This window comes from Eublepharis macularius, chromosome 12 (genome assembly GCF_028583425.1).
Source record: "Eublepharis macularius isolate TG4126 chromosome 12, MPM_Emac_v1.0, whole genome shotgun sequence".
In the NCBI taxonomy this organism is placed as follows: domain Eukaryota; kingdom Metazoa; phylum Chordata; class Lepidosauria; order Squamata; family Eublepharidae; genus Eublepharis; species Eublepharis macularius.
In genome coordinates this window covers 20338221-20359212 of record NC_072801.1, presented here as the reverse complement: position 1 = coordinate 20359212, position 20992 = coordinate 20338221, and the positions used below count along the sequence as shown (strand labels likewise).

The 20992-nt window shown below is 43.5% G+C and overlaps 1 protein-coding gene across 1 annotated transcript in view; it reads left to right on the top strand.

Annotated features, from left to right (window-relative positions):
• Nucleotides 1-20992, top strand: part of DNAH3 (dynein axonemal heavy chain 3) — a 121686-nt gene that overhangs the window by 47401 nt on the left and 53293 nt on the right. Inside the window, exons 21-32 of the mRNA XM_054993671.1 lie at nucleotides 2280-2394; nucleotides 2527-2643; nucleotides 3092-3271; nucleotides 3792-3928; nucleotides 5271-5472; nucleotides 7351-7443; nucleotides 7972-8082; nucleotides 11911-12025; nucleotides 12910-13108; nucleotides 16447-16555; nucleotides 19665-19778; nucleotides 20476-20652. Coding sequence (XP_054849646.1) covers nucleotides 2280-2394; nucleotides 2527-2643; nucleotides 3092-3271; nucleotides 3792-3928; nucleotides 5271-5472; nucleotides 7351-7443; nucleotides 7972-8082; nucleotides 11911-12025; nucleotides 12910-13108; nucleotides 16447-16555; nucleotides 19665-19778; nucleotides 20476-20652 — 1669 coding nt within the window. The remainder of the gene's footprint in view (nucleotides 1-2279; nucleotides 2395-2526; nucleotides 2644-3091; nucleotides 3272-3791; nucleotides 3929-5270; nucleotides 5473-7350; nucleotides 7444-7971; nucleotides 8083-11910; nucleotides 12026-12909; nucleotides 13109-16446; nucleotides 16556-19664; nucleotides 19779-20475; nucleotides 20653-20992) is intronic.

The window sequence follows — 20992 nt, the reverse complement described above, 5'->3', positions numbered from 1 at the left end:
ACTCTAACACTCTGACTCAACCGATTGGATTTCACATGCTATCAAAGCATATTGACTGAAGACTTGGTGTGAGGGAGAGCTTCCCCCCCATTAATTCATTCCATTGTCTTACATCAGAAAGTCTGATTATCTCATTACATTCGATTCAGAGCCAGTCTAGACTTTTCTGAAGTAGTTGCTAGCTTTGGGAGGTCTGTCTTACTTTCTCTCGGACAATTTTGGATTTCTCCAGTGCAATCCTAATCAGAATTTATACCCCTTTAAATCCTTTGATGTCATTAGTTTAAGAATAGTATAACACTGGACTGTTAATCCCAGCAATTTTAACTTTTAGAATTCCCTTTTTCAATTTTGTTTTTTCCTTGTGCAAACTGATGCTTTATTTTTGTTTCCTGGCACTGAAATTTTTCCTCATAAAATGTACCAATTTTTAAAACTGATTTGTGCTTCAATACATTAGTATTATATTATACATATAATACATAGTATTATATGTTATGCACATGACATTACTTATATGTATAAATATATACGTTTGGTGTAGTGGATAAGAGCGCGGGACTCTAATCTGGAGAACTGGGTTTGATTCCCCACTCCTCCACTTGTAGCCAGCTGGGTGACCTTGGGTCAGTCACAGTTTCTAGGAGCTCTCTCAGCCCCTCCCACCTCACAGGGTATTTTCTTGTGGGGATAATAATAACATACTTTGTAAACTGCTCTGAGTGGGCATTAAGTTGTCCTGGAGGGTGGTATATAAATCGAATGTTGTTGTTGTTATTAAATTTCTGATGTAGAATTTGTCATCTTGCTGTTTTAGATTTTTTGGAAGGCTGGATTTTAAGAGAGTTATTGAGTGAATTAAAACTGAACTCTGTCAGATTTGCAGCTCAATCCAATCCTAAATTACCCCTGTCTAAGTCCCTTGGAATCAATAGGTTTAGACAAGTAAAATCTCTATGGAATTGTGTTTGTAGGTTTCTTGTGGTTCTTATTACTAGAAGAAAAATCCATAATGGTTTGACCCTGACCAGTTTGGTATAGTGGTTAAGAGCAGCAGGACTCTAACCTGGAGAACAGGGTTTGACTCCCCACTCCTCCACTTGCAGCCAGCTGGGTGACCTTGGGTCAGTCACACTCTCTAGAGCTCTCTCAGCCTCACCCACCTCACAGGGTGATGGTAATGGGGATAATAATAACACACTTTGTAAACCACTTTGAATGGGCATTAAGTTGGCCTGAAGGGTGGTATATAAATTGAATGTTGTTGTATGTTGTTGTTCATTTATTACTCCCTTTCCCAGAAATTTCTGTTCAAAGCAACTCATGTAGTTATGAAGCAGTAACATTAAAAATGCCCAACAATTTACACTAAACAATTATACTCAGTATAACAAATTAACTCAATGACAATGAAAATATCCAGCAGAGGCAATGGGATCATGACCACAGTGGACCAGAACCCAAGTCAAACTAAAATAAAAGGATCATTGCCTGGTTCCTGAAAGCTAGCGAAGAATGCATTGGATGGACTCTTTGTGGGGGGAATGAAGTTCTAAAGAAGTGGTACCACTACCAAGAAGTCCTTACACTTGGGCTTCTCCTGCCTGACTTTGCACCAGAGAACAGCCTCTGATGCAGATGTTAAGTGAGCAAGTCATCTTTTGGCAGCCTCTTGTAAGGAAAAGCTGTCTTTTAAGTTTTGTTCTTATTGAGCTGTACAGAGAGGGGAGAGCAGGGGAGTCAGTGCGGCTTCAAAAGTTTAGGTGAGTGATTTGATGAACTAGATGAAAACTTTCCTATCCATTTTTTTGGTTCTCTGTTCATATCCTATATGCAAATCATCTCTGTCCCTGCCAGTCCAGACTGGTAGAGACAATGGAGCACATTCTTTTATATTATCAGTATTATCAGGAGACTCAAAAAAAGTACATTTTACTAATTATTGCTGCCTACCCAGGCGGATCTAATCAATTTTATTCCGCTTTCCTTCTAGCTGATTGCCGCAACGAAATTTACTGCCAAGGTAGCAAGTTTCTGCGCCCTGGCTAGTTTAATCCAACAACATTATAACTTCTTTTAAGAAATCTTATATTTTAATGATTTTATTCATTTTAGTATTAGACATGTTTAGATTTGGAATTAATGTACTTGTTATATATTACTACATACGCTGATCTGAATTTTGATCTTGGATCATCATAATAAAACTGAACTGATTCTCTGTTCCAGGAGTGCTTTGCTTTGTTCTTATTTCCTTCCTAATTTCTTCTTCTGCCTAGACTGGAGCCTATTGGGGCAGCAGCTAGCAAGGAATACTCCTTAGAGAAGAACATGGAGAAAATGAAACTGGAATGGGTGAACATAAACTTCAGTTTTGTAAAGTACAGGGACACGGTGAGTCTGCCATTTTTGAATAGTCCCTGTTGAGATGATCAATCTTATTTTTTTCCCTAACAGAAACGTTTCAAGATGAGACGAATAGAACTTAAAAACAATTTGCTTCAACGCGTGTGATTTTATTGACAGGACACTAGCATTCTTTCTGCCATTGATGACATCCAGCTTCTACTGGACGATCACATTGTGAAGACCCAGACAATGTGCGGCTCTCCATTCATCAAACCAATAGAAACGGAATGCCGGGTAAGCAGGGCTGGTGTCACCATTGAGGCGGTGAGGCAGGTGCTGCGGGCACCGGGGTGCTGGAGGGGGCGCCAGAAGGGGTGCCGGAGGCAGAGGTGCACGCCCCGGAGCTGGCGTACCTGGCCTGTGGCTGCTACAGCTGGCCAGCCCTGTGCCGCCGCTGCCGCTGCCCCCGCTACCACACACCTCTGGCCGAGCGCAGCAGCCGCGGGCCAGGCATGGCAGGCGGCCAGGGCAGTGTGCAGAGCACGGGCAGCCTCCGCGCACCGCCCCAGCCACCTGCTGGCCAATGAGCCCGGTAGTGTTCAGTTTTGTGTAAATACAGTATAATGACACAACAGTACTGGCATGCAACAGAGAAAACAATGTATTGTATTAAAGATTGTTTCTTTTTTGAGACTCCAAAAGAGATCCATGCAGAGCTGAAAGTGAAATGATCTCTCCACAGAGGTGGGAGGAGAAACTTGTGCTGATGCAGGATATATTGGACAACTGGTTAAAATGCCAGGCAACCTGGCTTTACTTGGAGCCCATCTTCAGTTCAGAGGACATTATTGCTCAAATGCCAGAGGAGGGCAGGAAGTTTGGAATAGTTGACAGTTACTGGAAGGACATCATGGCACAAGCAGTAAGTTTTCATATTCCGTACGTTCGCACAATTTCCCCCCCTCCTGAGTCTAATCTCTGCTCAGCAGCACAGTTTACTGGGCAGTCATGGGCCAATGGCCAACCGTGAGCCTTACTCATACAGCTGGTGGGAGAACAGACTGTGGATATACCTCCCCCCCCCCAAAGCAATAAATAACCTATGAGAGCCAGAGCTGCTTAGTGGCTAGAGTGTCAGACTAGCATCTAGGCGATCCAGATACGAATTCCCACTTTTCCACTGAAGCTTGCTTGGTGACTTTGGCCAGATGCCTTCTCCCAGCCTAACCTATACTGCAAGGCAAGTGTTGTGAGGATAAAACTGAAGAAGAGAGAATGAGATTGTGTGTCATTTTAGGTCACCACTAGGGAGTAAAGTGGGGAATAAATAAATAAAACTATGTCCTCTAATTTTAGGAATTCTACATAGTTATTATTTTACAAAATATAAAGGGATGTGCAGAATATCTTTGTCATTTCAATGCATTTACAAATATATATAGGTGAAAGATACCAGAGTACTTATTGCAACTGAACAGCCAAAGATGCTGGACAGGCTCCGGGAAGCAAATGCTCTTTTGGAAGATATCCAGAAGGGTCTGAATACTTATCTGGAAAAGAAAAGGTTGTTTTTTCCAAGGTAGGCTCATTAACAAATCCCGGGTTGAATCAAAGGAACTATCGTTAATTCATTTGAAGTGCCATACAAGTAGAGTTGCCCCCAGTTTGGTGTAGGGGTTAAGACGGGGCTTTTTTCTGGGAAAAGAGGTGATGGAACTCAGTGGGTTGCCAGCACAGGGGGCAACTCTTGGCGGAAGGTGGTGCCCCTGGCACCACATGTGCACGCACAAAGTGCACACATGCTCCCAGGGCCAATGATGTCACTTTGGGTCAGCTGGAACAAGGGGGGAGTTTTTAAAAGTTTAAATCACCCTTGGCAAAAATGTCACATGGCTGGTGGCCCCGCTCCCTGATCTCCAGACAGAGGGGAGTTTAGATTGCCCTCTGCGCCACTCCAGCAGCGCAAAGAGCAATCTAAACTCCCCTCTATCTGGAGATCAGGGGGGTGGGGCCACCAGCCATGTGACCATTTTCTAGAGGTTCTGGAACTCCGTTCCACCGCGTTCCAGCTGAAAAAAAAGCCCTGGGTTAAGAGCAATAGGACTGTAATCTGGAGAAGCGGGTTTGATTCCCCACTCCTCCACTTGAAGCCAGCTGGGTGACCTTGGGTCAGTCACAGCTTCTAGGAACTCTCTCAGCCCCACCCACCTCACAGGGTGATTATTATTGTGGGGATAATAATAACACACTTTGTAAACTGCTCTGTGTGGGTGTTAAGTTTTCCTGAAGGGTGGTATATAAATCAAACGTTGTTGATGTTGTTGTTGTTATGTTTTGTCTTGCTGTGACCTTAGTGATACAAAGTCAGCCTTCAACTCCCTGAAGACTCTCAGGGAGTTGATGGCTGTCATAAAACTCACCCTGGGAGAACCAGTATGGAATGGTAGTTAAGAGTGTTGGTCTGGAAAGTTTCTTTTTAAGAAACGTGATATGCACTTTCCCTGCCTCCACAATGAATGGAATCTCAGTTGAAGAAAACATTGAAGACACCATTTTCTGGAGGGAAAATGCGTAAGATTCAGTACGTTGTAGCCTTTCAGATTGGGCCGCACACATGACAACTTCCTGGATACAAAACAGCTGTACCGAGCTGCTCAAGTCCACTTGTTCAAACAGGTAGCAGCTCTCCAAAGTTGATGCCTTCCCTCCCTTGCTATTGAAAGCCATCTTAATCAGACATTGAACCTAGGATATTCTGTATTTATGTACCTCTGGAACCTGAGCCTCCCCTAAAACATGGTTACACATGAAGCTATCAGTCAGACTGTTGCTCTGTCTCTTTTGAAAAGGTAGGGTGCCACCCCATTCTTGTTTCTGATGTCAAAGCAAACATGCATGTTTAAACAAAATATTTTGCGCAGATTCTTCTTCCTTTCCAATGACGAGCTTCTAGAGATTTTGTCTGAGACAAAAGACCCTCTCCGAGTCCAGCCACACTTGAAAAAGTGCTTTGAGGGAATTGCTAAACTGGAGTTTACAGAGGACATGGAGATTACAGGCATGATCAGTTCAGAGAAGGAAACAGTTCCTTTTATAAAGAAGATCTACCCAGCACAAGCCAAAGTAAAAAATTATCAGCGTATTCTATATCTTTATAATATATACATGATATACCACACAATATCATAAAATCAGACAAGTTAGTTTTTCAAGTTATACAGCTGATTGCTTCATAGATCATAAAGTATGTAATAACCATCTTTTGATCTTATGGGTCATAAAGTGTATAATGACATCTGCTTTAACCCGGGGCAACTTTGCAGCATTGCAAGAACCAGTAACTCCAGCATCTTACATTCTTTTTGCCTAGGTTCCCATCAAACATTGTGTTCAGTGACCTGAAGGTTATGTCAAAATAAGCTCTAGTTGGCAAAAGGGCAAATTTATACTGTGAAATAGCTCTTGGACAAGGCTCCACTGTATGTGCTCTTTCTTGCTAACCTTTCAAATGGCAGAATCAGGTAGCACCTTAAAGACTAATGGCTTAATGAACCAATGTGGCAAAAGTTTTTGCAAGCCATAGCTCACTTCATCAAGTGTATGAAGTATTACATTCAGCTTGCAGAGATGTATATACCCACACCTCCAAATGGTAGAAAAGTGGTGTATGGAAGGGGAGCAAGAAGACACATAGGTGATGTAGTACATATTAGATTACAGTGCGGAGCACAGATGAAAACAGGATCCAGTCAAATGAGTAAATGATTGACCATCAGAGAGTTGTGTACCGCTCCTTAAATCTGATGAATTGTCAAAGCAGGATTAATCTGAATAGTCTACTTAAACCTGAATGATGCACAGCTGCTTTTTTGTGATGAGCTAATTGCTCCAAGTTCCTGTGGAGCCCAACAGTCGAAACACACGAGATGAAATACCTAGGTTCAACTTGTGTTCTCTTACCTAAAGGTTTGTCGGGAAGTGTAGGCGTCCTTGCAGCTTAAAGTTTAGCATTTACAGAGCAGCAGGGAGAAGTGCAGGTGTCCTTGCAGCTTAAAGTTTAGCATTTACAGAGCAGCAGAGAGGGATGTGCGGGGGTCCTTGCAGCTTAAAGTCTCCCGGTGCAGCCAGGCGTCGCTCTGCAGGGCCAGGCCGGGTGAGGGGAAGGGAAAATGCCGTGATGCACCTTGAGAGTGGGAGGAAAGGCGCCCCACGCCTGCACTTCCCTCCTCGCTGCTCTGTAAATGCTAAACTTTAAGCTGCAAGGACGCCTGCACTGTAAATGCTAAACTTTAAGCTGCAAGGACGCCTGCACTGTAAATGCTAAACTTTAAGCTGCAAGGAAGCCTACACTTCCCGGCAAACCTTTAGGTAAGAGAACACGAGTTGAATCTAGGTATTTTGTCTCGTGTGTTCTGACTCCAAGAGTCTTTCTAGATGAGACATCTTACACGGGGATGCTCAAGTGAAGGGAGATGCAATGTTAGCTGGGAAGTGTAATTTAAAATTAATTCACCTCTCTACAGGAGGGTAGTTTAAAAAGACAGCCAGCGAAAATCACTCCTCAGAGGGTTTGTTAATTTCATTTTTGCTTCCCCAACGGTTCTGTCAATTTCACCTTGCTGGGAGGCAAAGATGAAATTAAAAAACCTTGGGCTCTGTCTTTTTAAACTACCCTCCTGTAGAGAGGTGAAATCGACAGAGCCTTTGTCACTGTCTTTTAAAATTACACTTCCTGGCTAACATTGCGTCTCCCTACACTTGAGTGTCCCCATGTAAGATGTCTGTGTAGAGACACTCCAAGTCTCACAGTGTCAAATCTGCTCCTGGATTCCCTCTCAGCAGCAGTTCAGTGGAGTCTGCCTTTGCAGCTTTAGTGCCACAGTGCCTTAGGCTTTGATGCACCAGGCCCCTTTGGAAGTTCTCTCCAGTGTGACCGAATTTTGCTCCCGTTAACCACTGTTTCATTTAGATTCCTTATGATTTTCATTCCTTTTATTTAAGGGCATGGTTGAGAAATGGCTATTACAAGTAGAAGAAATGATGTTGTCCAGCATCAGACAAGTTATAGAAGATGGTATTGGAGGGTATGTTCAGGTAATAACAAAGTATTTGTACTTCAAGATGAAATTAGTCCCATGAAGTCATTGAAAGCACAATTTACACACAGAATTCACATTATAGCAGGCTGTTTCCATGCAGGACCATTTAAATGTGTAGATCCACTCTAAGCTTTCTCACACCAATAAACAAAACATTTAGTATGAAATAACAGTAGTCTGACTGGAGACTGGATTTGACTCCAGATATCTGAAGAAGGAGCTCAGACTCTCAAAAGCGTATACACTAGAGTTCTTGTTGGTCTCTAAGATCCCACTGGACTCAAATGCTACTGTTTCACTGCAGAACAGTTTGGCTACTGACCTGTAGCTAGAGATAGTAATTAAACCTCATATATTACTGAGAGCATGCGTTGGACCACACTTGTCTACTGGGTCTATAGTAATCCTTTGAAATCAGGAGGGATTTTATTTGACATCATTATTTGATGCTTATATCCTGCCCCTATTATTACATAACACACTCAAGGCAACTGAGATGTTATTTGTCTCTGTGTTTTAAAAGGTTCCTCGCAAAACGTGGGTACTGCAATGGCCCGGACAAATAGTTATCTCTGTATCATCCATTTTCTGGACAAATGAAGTATCAGAAGCCATAAAAGAAAGGACATTACCTGTAAGCCTATTTTTTAAAAATATAATTATTATGTAGATAGGTAAGAAGATACAGAGAATAAGAGTTTGCTGATTGCATTTGGCAACAAATGTGTTTCTTGTGTGTTCTGATAAACAAATGAGCAATATTGCAGTTAAAGCTTAAGATGCAGGTGATTTTTCCATATTATGCGACTTAAGACATAAATCTTGATTACTAATCTTCCTGAGTTGTGAAAATATTACATATTCTATAAAACACAAACAGGAGATTCAGGGATTTGTAAGAGAGTAGAAATCCTTTCTCCTGGCTTCTCCCTGCTTGATCCCCCCTCCTCCCTGGTTTCCCACTCTCTACTGCCTTGTGTTTTACTTCCTTTCTTCTCAACCTGTCCTGCAGGCTTCAGTAGTGGTTCACAAAAATACTCACCGTCACCGCTCTACCTGGGAATTAAATTTCCTACCCAGTTCAACCAGCCTCATTACCTTAGTATGCCAAGTAGTCCCAAAACTGAGGCGGTCATACTTGGTTGCACACTGCAACGCATTGCCGACAGCCAGGGTTTTTTTTCTGGGAAAAGAGGTGGCAGAACTCTCAAGAGGGAAATGAGGAAGAAACACACGGGATTCTTTGAAATCGTATTATTTTCAAGCAGTATTGCCGAGTATTGTCAAGAGGTGCTGGAACTCCTTTCCCCCGTGTTCCCCCTGAAAAAAAGCCCTGGACAGCTCAGATGAAGGGCCGCTTCCTCAAGATACCATCAGATCAACACTTCTGAACTGCCCTTTGACTGAAGTTGACTCGCTATCCCATACCTTCTTTCATTGTCCAAAGCATGAACCAGCCAGAGAGAGATTTTTTTAAAAAAAGGCTACTGAGGCATTCAAAAAAAATTTTTTTTTAAATTTTATTTACTAACAATACAAAAGGAAAAAAGGGGGGCAGAGGGAAGGAGAGAAAAAAAAACAGCACATAACAACACAGACACTACCTCTACAAATAATGCTTTCCCTTCATACTGCCATTGTTTAAAATCAAAACTTTGTAAAATACTGTTAGATTGGTAGACCCTGCAAAATACAGATTATAATCAAGATTAGGTCTTCCTCCCCCCCCCCCCCCGGGCCTCGGACGCAGTTCTCTCTGAACAGCTGCAGTCGCCGTGCTCGTTCCCTCCTCCTCTCCCCCTTCAAACTTGGAATCCTTTTCTTCTTGTTTAGCATCTTGCTGGAACTCTTGATGCTGACCCTCAAAGTCCCTTAGCTGATCTTCTGATGTTATCTTGTAAGCTTGGTCTTTGTAACTAAACCAGATACCTTCCGGAAATAACCATTTGAACTTTATTCCACGTTTCCTCAGAAGAGCTGCAAACTCTTTGTATTTAAATCTTCTTTTCCGAGCTAAAAATGGAACGTCCTTCAATATCTTAACCTTAAAACCCAGAAAGTCCAGATCCGCATTGTATGAATTATATAGGATAGTGTCCCAAATCCTCTTAGATGAGAAGTCAATGATGATCTTGCAAGGCAGATGACGCTTCGTTGCATATTTTGAAGAAGCCCAACGGACTTCCAAAATGGCGCTTTTTAACTCTTCTTTAGTTGCCCTCACGGGTGTCGCCAAAAGTTCCGAGACCAGATCCTTTAAATTCTCATTTTCCTCCTCTTTCATGTTCTGGAGACGCAAAATTGTTTGTGCTCGTTCCACTTGTAGCCCGATCAGCTGGTTCTCCACCAGCTTTAGTTCTTTGTTTGTTGCCCTCACGAGTGACGCATTTTCCCGAGCAGACTTCTCTCCCCCCCCCCGCTGTTTCCTTAATGGTTTTCACTTTGCTCTCAATTAAGCCAACCCTTTGATCCGTTTCATTTAACTTGTCAACAAAGGGCTTTATGGCTTCAATCACCAACCGCTTCACCAGATCCTCAAGAGACTCTCCTTTTCCCTGCAGGGCAGCCGAGATTGACTTGCCCAAAGCGGGACTCTGCTTTTTCGTCACCATTTTAGGGGGGGGGGGAGACCACTGACCAAGTTCTGAAACTCAGTGAGGGGTGAGAAACCCGAGCCTTCTTAGCTTCAGATCCCACCAATCCTTTACATACGCTTGTAGTAACAGAAGGGATTCGCTTACTTACAGGCTTTCGCCTAGTTCTGCTCTTTGCCGTTCTCCGTGGCCCGGCTGCACGCGATGTGCTGCGCAAGTCTGCTGGCCTCCGTTGGAGCAAACGGGCAATTTACCCCCTGCATTGCTTTCAGGGGGTTCTTCCTGCGGCACCCTGGACCCTGACTCCCTCACTGGGTCAACCGCCTGGTCAGACTGCTCGGACGTTTCTTCCCGGACCTGCGGAGAGGAGCGTCCGACATGGCCAAGAAAATGAAACCGAATCCGGCATTCAAACATTTCTGATGCCTGAAAATTAAGATTATTACTGAGTAGCCTTTGTAAAAACTGTATTGTAGATATGGCAACCTTTTCTTTAACTGTTGTTTTTAATTCTTAAACTTTGTTAGAGTGTATGACCTATGGGCTGTTAAGCTGAATGAACTGAAACTGGTTCACCCACTCCTCCCCAGTCCAGCTCCCTATCCCACCAGTTGTTGCTTTCTTCTTTTGTCTCCACCCAACTCTTGCTTCAGATGTTACCTCAATGGGAATTAAATAAAATGCAAAACCATTTTGGGATGCCTAGGAAATGTCTGAGGTTACCCTTGGGAGCCCAAAATGGTGCTCAGGAACTCATGAGAGAGTGAGCTCTGTGTTTTTAAACTTTTAAAAAATATTAATGCCCCCCCTTTTGACTTTCAGATTTTTCTGCTAACCGAGGAATTTATCACACAGCCCCTTAGACTATCTGACCAAAGTTAAACACGTCTAAATTTCATCTGTTTGAGGGACAGAGATTTTTAAACATCTCCTTAACTCTGCCACTGAAACTGATGGGATTTAAAAGTGCTTAGTTTTGGATGGGCTGTGGTCCAAAAAGTAGAGCACCCACATAGAATAAAATGATAACAAGAGAGGGGCGGCACATGATGACTCTTGGGAGAAGGGAAATCCTGTCTCCCCCCCCCCCCTGCTCCCATACTTCCTCTCCTGGTCTTCCTTCTCCATCCTGTTTCCGTCTCCCTTTTTTCTGGACCTCCTGCCCAATTTGCCTGTTTGCCCACCCTCTCAACACACCTGATCTCCCTGGCATCTTTCCATCTGGCTGCTCGCCCACTCACTTGCCTGCTTGGTCTTACTGCCTGCCCACCCCCTGATCTTTCCTCCTGCTTCTCTGCGTGGCCAAGTGTAGAGAGAAGCAGGTAAGTGGGGGAAACAAGATGAAGCTGGTTCTGACGTCCCCTTTTGCTTGCTCCTGGTGGCCTTCACCACCGTGCATTTGCATGGCACATTGGCTTGCTATAGCAGCCCTGCCACCTATGCCATTTAAGGGAGGGTTTACCCCCTGCTTTTTAAGCCATGGGTGGTCCTAAAGTTAGCAGAAACCTCAGCCCTAGCCCTAGAGATTTTTTGCTCTGCAAATGAGGCCATACATAACTCTATACACGAGAATGCTACATTATGGCAGCCAGGCAAAATTACTCAGGCTGCACACAGCTTGCCTGCTTTCTCTTGACTCTATGTTGCTCTCTACTCTCAGTCTAAACTGCATTCACACCGCCCACCCTCTCAGTCATGAGCCAATCATATCACTCACTCATCCCTCTCCTTCACCCCCACTCTTCACCTATCTCACACCAAGCATTTAAAGATACATGCACACATTTACTTTAAATCATTTACACATTTACTTGAAATCTATTTTCCGTGATGTACTGCATCTCACTGTTTTTTTGGGGGGGGTACAGAATTTTTTGGAGAAAAGCAACACACAGATTGCAGAAATTGTTGAACTGGTACGAGGAAAGCTGTCGAGCGGGGCCCGGCTGACTATGGGGGCGCTGACTGTCATTGATGTGCATGGTAAGTTGCCAGATGTGGGAGAAAGCAGGAGCTGTGTGATTTGGAAGAAATTGCAATGCCACTTCAGATGGGAGGGAACATGAGCTTGGGCGCAGATGGTTCAGCCAGAGTTAAACACTTTTAAATGTCATTGGTTGCAGCATGCACTTATATCCCTTACATTGAACTTAAGGGTTTTAGCTGAATCCTTGCCTGTAGGGGTGGACTGGCCATTTCGCTTACAAGAAAAGTTCCTGTGTGTGTCACTGCACCTGGAGGGCTGCTGGCAACCCCAGGGCAAACAGAGCCAAGCCCAGTAGCTCTGCTTAAGACTGCAGGGACCACTCAGCCTGGCATGTTCCAGGACCATTTGGACTTCCCGGGCCATGCCTGCTTGCCCAAGGCACCGGTCTAGCTCTCTCCTAGTGAATTTCTTAGTGAAGCATTTATCGCCAATGCGGTTTTAATTTATTAACTGTTTGGTACTATTCATTAAGAAGAGAGTCCAGTAGCACCTTTAAGACTAACCAACTTTATTGTAGCATATTGTAGCAACTTTATTGTATTGATGCATCTGATGAAGAGAGCTGTGGCTCTCGAAAGCTTATGCTACAATAAAATTGGTTAGTCTTAAAGGTGCTATACTATTTCATTAAGGAGGCTTGCAAAGGGCCCTTGCCCAGTGGTGAAGCACCTGTTTTGCATGCAAAGGTCCCATCTTTCGTGTTTGGCATCCCTCATAAAATAATCCCTGGTACCAGGGGTTGGAGAAGACCTCCCTCTCTCTCTCTCTCTCTCTCTGCTTGAGGTCCTGGAGAACCCCTGCCAATCAGAGCCAGGTGGGAAAGTTAAACATTTGATCTGAGTGTTCTGACTGGTTTCTGAGACCTGTTTGGTTTCTGCAGCACGTGATGTAGTGGCAAAATTGGCCGAAGACAAAATTTCAGACCTGAACGATTTCCAGTGGATTTCTCAGCTGAGATATTACTGGGAAGAGGGAGAAGTCATGGTCCGAATGATTACGACGGAGGCCAAATACGGCTATGAGTACTTGGGCAACTCGTTGCGCTTGGTCATCACGCCACTAACTGACCGATGCTATAGGTAAAAAAAATCCCTTACTTTCACTTAGTGCTCTTTGCTTTTAACCCAAATTGTACATAGCTTGGACATTTATGGTAGAGCGGAGGCCGAACAGAGACCAAGGGTAGGATCATTGTACATTTTGTTCAAAACGCCCGCTCAGATTTGTAATCTTGCCAAAATACAAAGAGACTGGAGTGTTGGTAAGATGCAATTGGTTTATTACAAGCCTCGCATCTTGGTGTTGTATTATATAGGTTGTTTAAATGGCATTTTTGTGTTTCTTTATAAGTCACTTTAAGTCCTCAGCGGGAAGAAAAGTGCGTGAGAAATATTTCAATACATAAATCAGTAAAAATTTGCATAGTTCTCAATGAGGTGCTAAATCTCCATGTGCACTGTATCATTTCCAGCTGCAGAGGGGACTTGTAAGATGGAATGTTTCCCTATGGGGGGAAAAATGCCCTACAACATATAAATAGTAACATGCGGGGCTAGAACCCATTTGCTCAAGTTCCTCATAGTTGAGTTGTGCGCTGTCTTGAAATGAAATATACAGGCTAAGGTATTGTCTGCCTTTAAAATAAATGGAAGCAATTACTGAACCATTTGCACAGTCTCTGGTTCTCAAACTTGTAAAGAATTTGGGATGAACGTGTTTAGTGTCTCTGGCATGAAATTTACAATTCCATTTCTACCCTGCTGTGGACTTGATAAGTCATTGCAGCAGTTCATTTTAGTCCGGTATAACTCATCCAACTAAATTAAAAATGTGCAAGGGTAGGCCATAGAGGTTAAGATTCTGCCTCCCTTTTCAGCTTTTCTGATGCTGTGAACTTAAATAATAACTGTTTGTTATAGTCAGGGCTTTTTTTCTGGGAAAAGAGGTGGTGGAACTCAGTGGGTTGCCCTCGGAGAAAGTGGTCACATGGCTGGTGGCCCCACCCCCTGATCTCCAGACAGAGGGGAGTTTAGATTGCCCTCTGCGAGAGCAATCTAAACTCCCCTCTGTCTGGAGATCAGGGGGCGGGGCCACCAGCCATGTGACCATTTTCAAGAGGTTCCGGAACTCCATTCCCCCGCATTCCCCCTGAAAAAAAGCCCTGGTTATAGTCAACTCTTTCAGTTAAAGATAACTTCAAATGCTTACTCCTCAGAGCAGACACATATTAGCTGTAAATTGGCTTTTGACAGTGGTACAGATGGTTAGAGCTCCTTGGCTTGACTGGCAGCAAGAATCGTGGACTGTATAGTATACAGATGTGTGGAAACAGGGTCAAGTGCAGGGACAGAGGTCTGTTTCTGCCTCATTACAAGCTCTGTTACTCTTTCATTACGGTATTGACACATACACAGCCTCCAGAAAGCTTTAACACTTTCCTTTGACCAAGCTTTAGATTTTGTCTGCTTTGGTTTGGGGCTTATTTTCAAGAACTTGCATCAGGTTATCTGCTAAAGCATTCTTCTGAACTCTTTTTTAAAAAAAAGTGGTCCCTTCTTCATTTTGTTTAAACTTTGGAAACCACTCTGAGAAGATGGAGGGGGAGTGGCTTTATGACGCAGATGCTAGCCAATCTGCATAGTGCATAGCCTGGCTTTGAGAAGAAGGTAGCAAATAACTTTGAGACAGACACAAATCCTACTTCTGTTCAGATCACAAAGTTGGTTTCCCTTTAAGCTTTATCTAGGGTTTGGGGGAAGATAGTATGTGTGACATTCTCTGCTGAATGTATGTATCTGTGAGTCTGGACTTGCCGAAATCTTATGGCTTTAGATTAGGATGCATTCCTTAGCTGCTGGGTTCCATTTTCAGAATTGCTTCAGATGCTACATATTATATAAACAAAAAGGACAACCATGTAGGAAAAGGCAATGGAACCAGACTGTAGATTTTCAACTGGATGCTTGTACAGGGGATGTACACTTGGTACAAAAAAAATGGTATTTTTCAGATTTGGATTTCAGGAATAGTTTCCATACCAGTATTCCAGATTATTTGGGTCCACAATACTGTTTTGGGATTTGGATTTGTTTCCCCCCGCCCAGAATTCTGAAATTTTCCAGGTGTCTTATTCCATATAGGGGGACTCTTTCTGGGGGAGTGGCTGTTTTTCAAGCAAATAACACGCAAATTACAGAGAATATAGTACTGCCTAGCCACTAAACACCCTGCAAGATTCAAGCAGATTCAGTCAAGGGTGACCTCCGCCCCCAGCCATCCTACTTGTCTCCATTGATTCCTGTGGGGTGGAATATCATTTCAGATACCTGAATATATCTGGAAAATACTGATAAGGCAGGGCTCATTTCGAGGGGGAAAGCACAGGAACGCAGTTCCAGCAGTTCCCCAAAGAGGTCACATGTCAGGTGGCCCAGCCCACCTAACTCTTGGCCATTTGGGGCCCATTTCAGCTTAGATTGGGGCCGAAACGGACTGGATCGGGCCTCTGATGGGTGGTGGATCACTCTCCCACTCATCAGTGGCCCGATCCTGACCATTTTGGGCCCTTTTTCAGCCCCTTTTTGCCAGTTTGGGCCCAATTTTGGCCCTGAATGGCCAGGATTGGGTCCAAAACAGCCAGAATAGGTTATGTCAGGGGGTGTGGCACATACAAATCAATTATACTAATGACACACTTCCGGTGATAGCAAGAGGCGTGGCATATGCTAATGAGTTATGCTAATGAGTTCCTCTAATGAGTTCCTCCAGCTCTTTTTTTACAAAATGACCCTTGTGATAAGGTATTTTGGGGATTGGAAATACCTGAATGCACATCCCTAGATTGTATGTGTCTGTAGTTAGGTGCATGAGAACACTTTTGTGGAGCTATGAAGATGCACAGAGAACAGAAGGGGAAAGGCTGCTTGGATCCATGGCGTCCTTCAAAGGAAAATGTCCCCTAGAAAAGGGCTTCTGTTCTTTGACAAAATATATAATAGAAATATATTGCAATTGTTCTGTTATGTATCTGTTGACAGATAAAACACACTAGTGGGTACCAATGGTTAGCCGTGCTACGTGGAGATTGCAACCAAGTGTTTATGCCAGTGCATTTTACATGCATAGATACATGAGACTAAATGTACCCTAGAATGCCTTCCCTGCTTGAGGAAAGAATTGACAACAGTGTATTGGGGTTTTTTAAATGTTGCATTGTAGATCAGTTTATTGATGTCTGGTGGATTTCTTGTTTGGAGATTTATGGTATGAGTAATTTAAAAAAAAAACATATTAATTGTTTGTAAGCTGCTTTGAGTCCTTGCTGGTGGAGAAAAGTGGGTTAAAAGTGCCAGAAACAAAGCAGTGCCTGTAGCCCTTGAATCACATGCCTTGTACTTATTCCCTCCTGTGTCTTTAGAACATTAATGGGAGCTTTGAAACTGAACCTGGGAGGTGCTCCAGAAGGACCCGCAGGAACTGGCAAAACCGAAACAACCAAAGACCTTGCCAAAGCACTGGCTAAACAGGTACCAAATAACCATTTGCCGTCCCCTCTTGATTCTTCTGTGAGACTCTTTTTAAAGTACATTTAAGAGAAGGCCATCTCTATTTGCTAAAACTGTGAATCAAACATTTATGAAGACTGGAAGAAAGGATGAAGTTGTAAGGCATCACTTCTCATAATTCAATCTTGGGGTACTACAGTCTCACTCTAGCCTGGAAAATGGCTTCTTATCTCAACACAGCTGACCTGGCCACCTGGATCCATGCTATGGTAACATCAAAACTTGACTATTGTAACCCATTATACATTGGTCTCCCATCTAAGTTAACTGGGAGGCTCCAATTGCTGCAAAATACTGAAGCTCAACTATTATCAGGAGCAAGCAGAAGCTTGAACATCACTCCCATCCTACAGTCACTCCATTGGCTACCTATCAGTTACTGTGCTCAGTTCAAGGTAATGGTTATTACATTCGAAGCCCTTCATGGCCTTGGTCCAGCATACCTACAGGACCACCTCTCTCCCTATGTCCCTCCATGGCAGTTTTGCTCATCTGAACAGGGTCTCCTGCAGGTGCCAGGCTGTACATGGGCGAAATCAACAGCAGCCCGTACACGGGCTTTCTCTGTGGTGGCCCCTACCCTATGGAATGGCCTGCCTGAGGAGGTCAGGAGAGCCCCCACCCTCCTGGCTTTCCTCACACAATGCAAAACTGAATTATTCAAAAAGGCCTTTTTTCTCAGCTAAGAGGGTGGTTATTGTAGGAAAGGGATCCCAGATGTTTCGCTAATGAGTTAGAAACCATAGATTTCACCATTATGTTGCCTTACATATTATCTGTTGCTTTAAATAAGTACTCCTATATCCTACCTGTGCTTTATGTTGTTCAATGTAAGTCCTAGAATTGATTATGTTCTGTTTCAGCAATTCCTCAATGCCATACTGTATCCTTGCTAATACTATATCTTTGTAAACTTACATTCTTTTGCCCCATGACATTGTTTATGGAAATGTTCTTGACATTGTCCTTGCCTGCCCCTGTCCTTGCCAGTAATTGTACTAATCTCACACTATGTAATCCGCCTTGAGTCGCAGTGAGAGAGGCAGAATATAAATAACATAAATAAATAAATAAATAAGTGACAGAGGGGGAGAGAGAGTCAGTTCCAGAGCAATTGTGAATTTGTGATAGCACCAACCAAAGTGTGCAAGCTAATTATAAGAAGATGATCTCCGTATCTTAAAGGAAAGCTTAGAGAAAGTGACACACTTCAATCTAACGGGATGAGTGGGTATGTGAGTGAAGAGAGAGCAGAGGAACAGTAGCCTGGAGTTTGGAAGGGCTGGAATGAGAGGCAGGCAGAGAGAGTGAGAAGTTGGCTGAAAATGAAACACTGTGCAGTGCAGGTGTTCAGGACAGGAGAGAAACCATGCTAGATCACACCAAAACAAAACCGAATTATTCAGAAAGGCTTTTTTCTCAGATAGGAGGGCAAGATGGTTGGGAGGGGTCTCAGATGCTTCGCCAATGAGTTAGGGACCTTATGTTGCCTTACGTATTATCTGTTGCTTTAAATATGTACTCCTATGTACTACCTGTGCTTCATGTTGTCTAATATCAGTCCTAGAATTGATTGTGTTCTGTTTCAGCAATTCTTCAATTCCATATTGCATCCGTGCTAATGCTATGTCTTTGTAAACTTGTATTTATTTATCCTATAGCATTGTCTACGGAAATGTCCTTGACACTGTATGGAAGTGTCCTTGCTACTGATTATACTAATCTCACTCTATGTAATCCGCCTTGTCTCAGTGAGACTATAAATGACATAAGTAAATATCCAGCATCCTTCTGTAGTGACTGCAGGAAGCCAGCCTAGGGGACAGCAAAGCCTCCACTCCTCTTCCTGTCACTGGTGTGGGAATGGCCTGAGGGGAAGCCCCTTACTCACCTTGGCTCCAGGGCTCAAGGAAACACACTTGTGCTTCCAAATTAGGCCCATCTGTTGTGGTGGAAAATGCCATCAAGTTGCAGCTGATTTATGGCAACCCCGTAGAGTTTTCAAGGCAAGAGATGTTCAGAGGTGGTTTACCATTGCCTGCTTCTGCGTAGTGGTTCTTGACTTCCTTTGTGGTCTCCACTCCATGTACTAATGAGAGCTGACCCGGCTTAGCTTCTGAGATCTGACAAGATTCATAGAACCTGCTGCATCTATTATTGCAATGCTGTCATAATGTTATAATGCCCTAATGTTGTAATAATAGATGCAACAGATTTTCTGAATCCCCAGGTTTCATTTTTAAGAAAGTCTCTAGCCCCTTCTGTTGCAGATATATAAGGAAAGAGGCATATCTCCAGAATGGAAGGGGCTAGAGACTTACTTTTAAAAAAAATTAAAGCTGGGGATTCAGAGAACCTGCGGCATCTATTATTACAATGTTAGGTCATTATGACGTTATGAAATTGACAATGAAAAAGGTAGAAAACAAAACCAGGAGGGGAAGGAAGGCCAAAGAACGGAGGAGGAGTTTGACTATGATGAACAACTAATCCTCAAGAAGTGAGTTGTAAGGGGTAGGAGTGGGCAGGATGAACAAAGCCAAAAGAAACATTCTGCACAACGAACAAACACGACTCAGAATTGGCTGATAAAAAAAAAGATTGGGGTTAAAGTGTTTTCAAAAGCACCAGGGAAAAACTGGCAGGGAGGGAGCTGCTGTAGCACAGTGGTTAAATGGTTCGGCTGTGAATCCGCACTCTGCCGGTTCGAATCCCACTACTGCCATGAGCTCAGTAGGTGGCCTTGGGTCAGCTACTCCTCTCAGCCCCAGCTCCCCAGCTGTATTGTGGGGATAATAATAACACTAACTTGTTCACTGCTCTGTCTATAAGAGTGGTATATAAGCACAGTTGTTGTTGTTGTTGTTGTTATAAAGTGAAAACTTTATAAAGTGAAAACTAAAGGCAAAAAAGTATATGGAAATCAGGGGATAAATTGAAGCTATGGGGCCAGAACTGACAAAAAAAATCCTCTGCAAAAAAGCCCTATAATTTCAGCAGGTTGGCAACAGCAGTTGTGAGCAACAGTCCTGTAGCAACTTGGGCTTAACCTCTCTGTAATTTCTTTTAGTGCGTTGTCTTCAATTGCTCCGATGGGCTTGACTACAAAGCCATGGGCAAATTCTTTAAAGGGCTGGCCCAAGCTGGAGCCTGGGCCTGCTTTGACGAGTTCAACAGAATTGAGGTAACGTTACTTTAACGCCATCACAGTCCTCTTTAACATACATAGATGGGCTTGCACATGGACAGTGACTCCCGGTCATCATACAAGGCTCAAATTTTGACCTGAGCAAGCACTTATCAATCCCTAATGGCTACACGATGTACGAGTGCTTTATTTATATCAAAGTTGAATCAAGATGTGTAAGTAGGAGAATAATAGGGGATTGTTTGGGAAAAAAAGATGCAGGTAACATTTATTCTGGGAGAAAGGATGGGTGTGTTCAGTGTGTGGTAGGAAAAAGCAGGGCATCACAGAACTTCTTCATTGCTGCCTGGAAGCTGCTCATGCAGTGTACCCATGGATGGTTCAGCCCCTGCCCGTTCAGCACTCAACTGTCCGGGCTTCTAATCTTTGCAGAGCTTGCTGACATTGCTGGACAGCTCCCTTGCAGTTTCAGTTTTTGGCTTTTCATTCTGACTACCCTTGCAGAGGCAGCAGAACCATTCAGCTTGGCCCAAATGACCTGTGAACAGCACACCAGGGCAGGGCCATCCCCGTTTCAAACTGTATTGCTTTACATGAACACTCTCTAGCACAGGGCTATCTAACCCTGACACATCCTTTCAGCCACACTGTCTGAGTTTTTGCAGGGGCTCAGTAAAGGTATAATTTATGTGTGTGACTTTTTTTGTTGCTTTTGTTTGGGCTTTGTGGCTAGGTTGAAGTGCTGTCTGTTGTGGCTCAGCAGATTCTCAGTATCCAGCAGGCTATTATTCGGAAGCTCAGAACATTTATCTTTGAAGGCACAGAGATTTCCCTTAATCCAACCTGTGCGGTGTTCATCACAATGAATCCCGGGTATGCTGGACGGGCAGAACTTCCTGATAACTTGAAGGTAAATGTTGTATTCTTCCAGCAGAAACCCACTGGTTGCTGGGCAAGACCCATGGGACAAGATCCCTTGCACTTCCTTTTCTAACAATCCACACGTTACATGCAAACAGGGTAGACATATAAACAAACAAATGTGCCTACCCACAGCATATTTAGCTTGGACCTCTCTCTGCTTGCCTTTTCCCTCTTCCCTCCATCTTGCTCCCTGCCTCAGATTTTTCTCTCTTAAAAACCCTTGAGGAGGGAGTGACACTGTTGCTGGCATGACTCTCCTTAGGTGGTGGTGGTCCAGTCATTTAAAACCACAGCCTTACCGGAGTCAAAAGTGTAATGGTCATGTG